Genomic DNA, 8,733 nt, shown 5'->3' on the forward strand with positions numbered 1-8,733 from the left:
TCTGTCATTAAAAGGCAAATGAAAATTATCTTTGTACTCACAACAGAATTTTTAGAAACAGAATTTTTAGAGAAGAGAGTATCAAACTGAAACTCTGGCTAATTTATGGATTTTCTTTACCCCCAATATACACAGATGCCTGCCTAAGAAATCGTTTTTACAGAATTCTATTTCACACATCAGTGAACAATCCACAAAGTAATAAAAACATCAACATCAAACATACCTTTGGTGAGATGATACTCTCCACACTGCTCTCTAAATTACACTCAAACACATGGGCTTTGGTTAGCTTCTTATCCCAGTGGGCCGCAAGCCAAATTTTGGCCAGCGGCCCTCTTTTACTGAGGACAAAATGTGCGTAGAACATTGTTCTGGTTGACTATGAAACAGGAGGAAACCTGAGGGGGAAGAAAAATTAACACAAATGCCACATGAGAACCGAATTATCAAGATGTACAAGAAATCAGGCTTCCCTGAAAGCTCAGTTGGGAAGGAATCCACCTGCCATGCAGGATACCCTGGTTTGATTCCTGGGTCGGGAAGATCTGTTGGAGAAGGGATAGGCTACCCACTCCACTGTTCTTGGGCTTCCCTTGTGGCTCAGCTGGTAAAGAATCCAACTGCAATGAGGGAGACCTGGGTTCAATCCCTGAGTTGGGAAGATCCCCTGGAGAAGGGAAAGGATGCCCACTCCAGTATTCTGGCCTGGAGAATTCCACGGACTGTATAATGGGGTCTCAAAAGTGTTGGACATGACCGAGCGACTTTCACAAAAAATCTGAAGTTTCCTTTTAAATCTGAGAACTATGTATGAAAGGCTCAAGTGAAGTAGAGTATAAATTAAAAAAACAAAACAAAAAAAAACCTATTGTTTAATTTTGATAGCATTAAGAAAAAGACTGCTCCCCCCATACTAAGGTGAAAAGGGGACAAAGGTCAGATCACTTTCATGCCACACTAATCTGTATTGGAACAGAATTAACACTGGATGGAACTTCAAAAAGGGTAGGTTTTCTGATGACAATTTTTACTTACAGTGAAAAAACTTTTTTATCTTACAATAAAAGTGCTAGTATGTTTTTTCACTGTAAGTAAAAATTGTCATCAGAAAACCTACCCTTTTTGAAGTTCCATCCAGTGTTAATTCTATTCCAATCCAGATTACTAACTGTTAAAGTAAGAAGTAAGTTTGCTTTTGGCCAAAAGTTAGAAAATTTATTCCTCATGATAAGAAAAAAATGTCCAGGAAGAAAAACACTCAAGCACAGATATTAATCAATGAGGAAATTTCCATTTTAGAACCCCATTTAAAAAATGAGATTCTCAGCCAAATGCATTACACAATAATTGCTACCTCATGTCAAGCATTTTACATTTCACCAAGTTGATAAGTAAGTGGGTTGGCCCCATTTCACAAGTGAGTAGTTTAGAAAAGCTGAGCCTTAAAAAGAAGCATTACCTAAGTTTTCTCAACTCAGGAATTTGGAAAGCACTTGCCCTCTTATAATTTAAATACTAAATCAAGAACAATGATACAGTATACAATTCATCGTGACTGAAATATTCTTAGTAGAAATACAAGTATGTTATTTTCCTTTTAGTAATCTAATGTATAAATACTAAGGCAAAAAAACAGCCTGAAATACTCAAGCTCAGAGAACACATGAACTGTGTAAAACTGTAATTTCCCTTATACCATGTAGTTTTTCTTTTCCACAGATTTTTAAAAATCTTTCACCAAATGAATTCCTATTTTTTTCGAAAATGTCCGTAACTGGAAAAAGGTAAGTCATACTTCTACAGAAAGCATGAAAAGTAAGTAAAATTTTAAAACTTATTTCACACCTATCCCTTGCTCCCTACCATTCCTAAATTCTGGGCAAACACCAAATCTTCTTTAAACTTTATCATTTTGAGAATGTTACATAAAGGGAATCATTCAGTATCTGACTTTGGAATAGCTTTTTGGATTCAGCATCATGTTAAAACATCTATCAAGGTGTTTGGTGCATTTATTAATAGTTTGTTTCCTTTCGACGCTGAGTAGCCTTCCCTGGGACGGGTATGGTACCACAATTTGCTTAGCCATTTTACCTATTGAAGGACATTCGGTTGTTTCTAAGTTTTTTGACGATTTCAAATAAAGCTGCTATAAATACTTGTGTATACAGACTTTTGGTGAATATAAGTTTTCACTTTCTAAGACAAATAGTCTGAGCTGTAACTGGACAGCACAATGAATATTCCTTTAATTTTTAAAGAAACTTTAACACTGCTCCTATCAAAATTCTAGTGAGGCTTTTTAAAATAAGCTACCAACAAGATTTTTCTAAAATTCATAAGGAGAGGCAAAAGACCTAGAATAACTAAAACTAATTTGAAAAACAAAAACTGTGAAGACTCATTCTACCCAATTTTAAGACTTATTTTAGAGGTATAATAGTCAATTACTGTATAGTCAGAAAGACACACAAATCAATGGAACAGAGGAGAGAACACAGTAATATATCCACACAATTAAGTCCAACTCATTTTTCACAAAGATGCAGAATTTAAAGGAGGTAGTCTACTACTTTTTGACAAATGACACTTCAGTGATTAGATATCATCCCACAGGCAAAACAAACAACAACAAAAACATAAAACCCTCAACCCAAATCTCACCCATTATATAAAATTACAGACTTAAATACAGAACTATAAAATTTTAAAGGGGAAAAAGAAAACCACAAGAAAACACCTTTAACACCTAAAGCTTCGTTAAGAATTTTTAGACATCACACCAAAAACACGTCCCATAAATTTTAGGGGAAGAACCTATTATGAAGGAACCCACTGAGGATGCAAAGACAAGACAGAAAATGAGAAAACATATGTGCAAGCCACATATCTGAAAAGGACCTGGATCCAGAGTATAAATAAAGAACTCTCAAAACTAAAGAGTTAAAAAAAAAAAAAAAATCCAACTAGAAAAGGGGGGTGGATTTCAAGGAAGAGAATATACTGAAGGCAAATTAAGAACAAGCTCAGCACTGCTAGTTAAGAAAATGCAAATTAAGACTCACTGAGATATCACTTCACACCTCTTTTAAGAGCTAAAATAAAAAATAACGGCAACAGCTCATGCTGGTGAGGGTACAGAGAAGCCGCATATCTCATAAATGGCTACTGGGAATGCAAAATTTCCTTTTGAATTAGCTTAAGAAAAAAAGATCCAGACTAAATTTGAATTTTCATGATTTCACAAAGGGACCCTAAATTTAAATAACTTTGCTTACTGTACTTTCAATTAAAAACTGTGCTCATTCTTTGCAGTAAGGTACAGAAAATACATATATATCAAACATATTCCAGGCAAGAGATTTCACGCCTGTCAAAAATGTTTGGGAGGGTGGTGGTACAAGAGTAATCAGGTCAGGTCTGCCTCATATTGATGCCAATAATTTGATGGAATTTTCATTCTCTGAAGTAGATGCTTTCAGGATCATCAATTCACACTAGGAAAAATTTTTCAAAAGAAAAAATAGGCTTCATCAACTGCCTAAAGTTGTGAAGTTTTTCTTGCACATGCGGAGTTAAGAAAAGAACTAAAGAAGAATTCAGGTCACCCTAAAGTAAAAGGACTAACCCCCCCACCCCCCAATCAAAAAAACAAAAGAACAGCACCTCAAGTGTACCCTATACCCTAGTAAATCAAAATATGCTTCCCATAATCAAAAAGAGCCTCCTATGTTGTAGCACTTCTACTTCGAGCCTTAAAGTTTGTTAGCATAAAAATCAGGCTGCCTCTATAGTTATAAATATAGTCCACAGGGTTTTGCTGAAATCCAATATGGCTTTGAAATGTTACTAAAAACACTGACTTAGAAATATAGTCACTGTTACGCACAATAAGCCCCAAGTTTTACTACAGAAGATAGTCATGTTCCAAATAAGTTAAAAGAACTCTTACTATTTAGCTCCTACAACACTCTGCTGCAGTCAAATACTAAATATGTATTTAATGAAAATGAAAATGAAATATACCAAGTGATCTCATAATTGATACATGTAAAAAATTTTGGAAATTTTAGAAATTGAAACTGGCATGTCTCAACAGGTGTCAGTAGCTCACAGCCAGCACTTCAGCTGCTGGTTAAGAGTTCCATGCTTAAAATATCCCAGCTATGTCCAGGCAGAGATTCCTAAACAGATGCTTTCTTGGCATTGGATGGGGAGTAACTAAAGCAGAGTGGTGCTAAAATTAATCTGGGAAACAATTAGCAACAGGAAATCACCTTAATAACTAAAGGAAGCCTGATGGACAGTAGTGATCAACTACTGGCTTATATCTAAATAAGAGTAAAATTTGATCATCCTCGCCTTTTGCAGCATTTCTTTCCCTTACTGATACCAAACCTTTAGCCTGCCCCCCACCCCCACAAAAAAAGGTTGATTAAAAGTTCTCAAGATTCTAAATTTTGGAAATCCCTTACAATAGATCTTAGCAGAAAGCCTACATTTCTGCTTACCAGAAACATAGCTTACCAATTTCGTAATTTATCAAATTTTTTCTAAAGCAGCAAACAACTTTAAAAAACTGATCCTAAAAAGTAATGTAAAAAATCTGATATGAAACGGCAGACTAGTATTTAGGAACATATTCAGGAATGCAAAAAATGGCAATTTAAGATATTTCAAAAAAACCAAAGTCAAATTACAGCTCACGTTTCTACAATGATGTTAAATCATTCTAATATTTCACTCATCTGTTAAAAAGCAGGGCAACATAGTGGCTGTATAAATTGGTATGCCCTCTTCGAAGGGCAATTTGGCAAAATCTTATACTCTCCAGCCAGAAACTGGGCTTCCATTAATAAGCCAAAGGTATACTTGATGTATAATAATGATAGACCAAAAATTAAACTTACTAAGCTCTAAGGATTTTATGTGTCCATCCTCTTCATGACAGTCTTAGAAGATAAATACTGGCCCATTTTATAGACCAAGAAAGAAAAGGAGAGGTGTAAGGAACTTGGCAAAGGTCACCAGTATTCAATGCAAATGCAGCTTGAACTTCAGAGCCCACAAGTCTAACTGTTTTGTTGCCTTGCCAGCTTGACTACAACAAAAGTATTAGAAAAAAACCTACCTAGCCCCTAAGACAGAGAAAACAATGGCACCCCACTCCAGTACTCTTGCCTGGAAAATTCCATGGACGGCAGAGCCTGGTAGGCTGCAGTCCATGGGGTCTAAGAGCTGGACACAACTGAGCAACTTCCCTTTCACTTTTCACTTTCATGCATTGGAGAAGAAGTGGGGACGCACCCCACTCCAGTACCCTTGCCTGGAGAATCCCAGGGACGGCGGAGCCTGGTGGGCTGCCATCTATGGGGTCGCACAGAGCTGGACACGACTGAAGCAACTTAGCAGCAGCAGCAGCCCCTAAGAAGTGATTTTAAGCAAATCAATACAATCATGCAATAGAATTCTATGCACTCTCAAAACGATGATAAAGTATTGAAAAAGAGAATTCTCTCTATACGTGTATGTTAACACGCACTTGCAGGAGCATAAAATACCTGCAGAATGAAAACAGAACTGATGAAACTGGTCACCTTTGAAAAGTAGGTCCGGTGAGAAAGGAAGGCCTACCCTTCTGCACTGACGGGCTTTTTTTTTTAACATAAGGCATATACAAATGTCACCTATTCAAAGTAAAAACAATTCTATTGGGAGTGCTTTTCCAGTCACTAGTGAATTAGGCTGGTTATTCTGTGGTGTTCATTTTTCCTAACCATAAAAAACTGGAAGGTGGAAATTCAGTGATTACTAACCTTGGAAAACATCAACATCTAACTCAGGTAAGAATGGAACTGTCTTCTGGGGGGTGTTTGGGGGGAGGGTCTCCAGAACAAAAGGTATTTGCAATGCTAACACAGTAGAGCTGCGTCCCTTTTGATACTAAAGATCTCTGAAGGAGCGTTTTACAACCAGATAGTCCTAGGTTCAAGTTCAGCTCCCTCCTTAGCTGTTCTGTAACTGTTAAAAGTGATTTAACATGTGAGTCTCAGCCTTCTCAGCTCTAAAATGGGGATGTTTCCCAAAAAGGATTTTGAGAATTAAAACATCATACCCAACACAATGCCTTTATAGACGCTGTTACTCTGGGAAAAAATCTCCTCCAGAATATATAGAAATTATCAAGATCATGCCTAACAACTCTGATATCACAACATTTAAACATAAAACACAAAATCTTCATTCTCAACATCAAGAACTTTCCTTTCTGTACCAAATTATAAGAGAGAAAACTCAGAATCTTTGTGTTCCAATAAATTGGAACTCACCAGGAGAATCTCATCCTTAAGAAGTTAATTCTAGAGTGCAGTAATGTGTTGCCTCTAAACACAAAAAAAGGTGAAGATTATGCGCTACCAGCATAATTGACTTGTATATAAAAAGCACAAAGTCCACTGAGTTATTCACTACTGTCACCTCATCTGCAAACTCTTAAATAATTTAATCACTGGATATGGCACAGGTCCCCATCAACGTCTTTTTAAAAGTCATTGATTAGCAGCCTCCAACAATAGCAAAGAAATTTAATGACCCTGCAACTTCAAAAAACTTCCCCAATCTGTCTTCAACATTCTGCACAATCACACAGCTCACTGGCATTGACATTCATTGGAAGAAAACAGAAATTTATTTTCTGGAATTCAATGATTACTCTAAACAGCGTAAGGAGAGCAGATGTTAAACTTTGGCTTGCAAAGAGAAGCCGATAAACACTAGCCTTTACCAGAAACCCTTAAAAACACAAGCGCGTTTTTGAACGCTGGAAGCCTATCTATCAAATCCAAAGGTGGCCAAACCCTCCAGCATTTCCCTCTTTGAAGAAGGTCGCGAAGTCTGGCAGCACAGCTCGACAGTGTCACCACTAAACTATTACAGATCCTTCTCAAAGCCTTTCTCAGTGAGGAAAAAAACACCTCCTATTTGTCAGAAACACACACCTCCCTCCCAAACACAACATTCAATATCCTCAATCTCCAGGAAAAGTCTGGGAGGAAAACCAATTATGCTAATTTCCCAAGAATCAGAGGCAACTTCCCTTGGTCGCGTTTTCTATTGGTCTAACATTTGCTATCCCCATCGTAACCATTTTCCTTAAAAAAAAAAAAAAAAAAAAAAAAAACGGGGAAAGGGGGAGCAGCAGCAGTCCCCGGCTGGGGGCCCGCCGCATCCTCCCGGCCCGCGTGTCTCCGATCCCGGCACCCGCGCGCGAAAGACGGTTGCGGCCCCTCGGAGCTGGCATCGCGGGCTGTCGCCGCCTCCCGCCCCGAATCCCGCGTCCTCCCAGACAGCCATTTTCACCCGAGGAGTAGGCGGCCCGGTCCGAGAGCGGGCTCGTTCAAACCTCCTCCTCGCCCTCCGCGGCCCAGGCTTTCCCCTGCTCCCCGAGGGACCCGCCGAGTAACGGCTCCTCTGGCCTAGAAACAGACCTGGACCATTTGTTACCTAACAAGAGACGATGCGGGCCCAGGCGGCGCGGGTCCCGGCCGACGGCGGGCCTGGGGCCAGGGACCCGGGGCGGGCGGCGCTGCCGTCCCGCAGCTCAGAAGAGAGGCAGCACGGCTCCGTCCCGGGGCGCGGGCTGTGCCGCGGTCTCCCTCGTCCTCCCGCCCCGCTCCGGAGTCCTGCTCCCCGACGGCAAGACGGCGGGGAACGGGTGGTGGGGGGGGAAGCTGGAGCAAAAGAAGGGGTCGGCCGATTATCTTACCTTGCTCTCCGCCGGGAGTTGGGCGGGCTGGGTGGCCTGGGGAGGGGAAAAGGGTCGGGGAGGGGGCGGGGAAAGGGAGGGGAGCCCTAGTGCGGTGTAGCTTCGCAGCAGCTCCCGCTGCCGCCACAGCCGCCGCCTCCTTTTCCGATTCACTCAAACAAACAAGATGGCTGCCGTTACGCCGCGGCTCTTCCTGCCGCCCAAATCCTCGGTTCAAATCGGCAGGATGTTTACGGTCAAAAATGGCACCTGTGCGCCTGCGCAGCCAGCCTAGGACCCAAAAGGAGCGACGCAGGCGCAGCGACCATTTCCTTTTCCTAGGAACCCGCCCTCTGGTTAAGCAGCCCCGGACTGAGCAAGCGCAAAGGGAATTCTCTTGCTAGAGGGTTTTCTAGTTTCGCGACACTGGCAAGTGGCTCACGCACAGTGCTTGCCACTGAAGCGCTAATTGGATTCAGTTTTATTCTTTGGCTTATTTTAAAGGGGAAAAAAAAGACAACAACTTGTCTCTGTGCAGTTTTATGTGCCCCTGACACATTCATTTTAATGATTCTGTAGCAACTAAGGTAGCATAAAACCATTATATAAGTTATTTAAAATGTAGGGGTTCATTCATTCATTCAACCTATATTTATAGACGGTCTTCTCTGAAACACATGCTAAGGTCTGGAATCTAAGGACTATATGAGATAATATCTGCCTAAGTGCTATTTCCCAAAGTGCTTAAGAAAATACAATGGTCTTGCCCCCGCCTCCTGCTCAAGCTTCCTGGCCCCTCTACCTCACTGTGCTCCAGTCACTCCGCCTTTTAAAGTACCAAATGCACTACGAACGCTCCTGCCTCACGATTTTTGCACTCGCTGGCCCCCGTGCTTAGAACAGTCTTGCAATTCCATCCCTTCCCCTTTTGTCTGATTTCTTTTGCTTTTAATTTAAAAATGTTTTATTGGAGTATAGTTGATTTT

General features: G+C 40.6%; 1 protein-coding gene across 1 annotated transcript in view; it reads right to left on the reverse strand.

The window, feature by feature from the left end:
• RAD21 (RAD21 cohesin complex component) overlaps positions 1–7,971 on the reverse strand; it is a 29,499-nt gene extending 21,528 nt beyond the window's left edge. The window contains exons 1-2 of the mRNA XM_070382193.1: positions 7,769–7,971; positions 227–401 (exon numbers count right to left, since the gene is read on the reverse strand). Coding sequence (XP_070238294.1) covers positions 227–370 — 144 coding nt within the window. The 5' untranslated portion in view covers positions 371–401; positions 7,769–7,971. The remainder of the gene's footprint in view (positions 1–226; positions 402–7,768) is intronic.
• Positions 7,972–8,733: the final 762 nt, after the last annotated feature.

Source organism: Bos mutus, chromosome 14, assembly GCF_027580195.1.
Source record: "Bos mutus isolate GX-2022 chromosome 14, NWIPB_WYAK_1.1, whole genome shotgun sequence".
Taxonomy (NCBI): Eukaryota; Metazoa; Chordata; class Mammalia; order Artiodactyla; family Bovidae; genus Bos; species Bos mutus.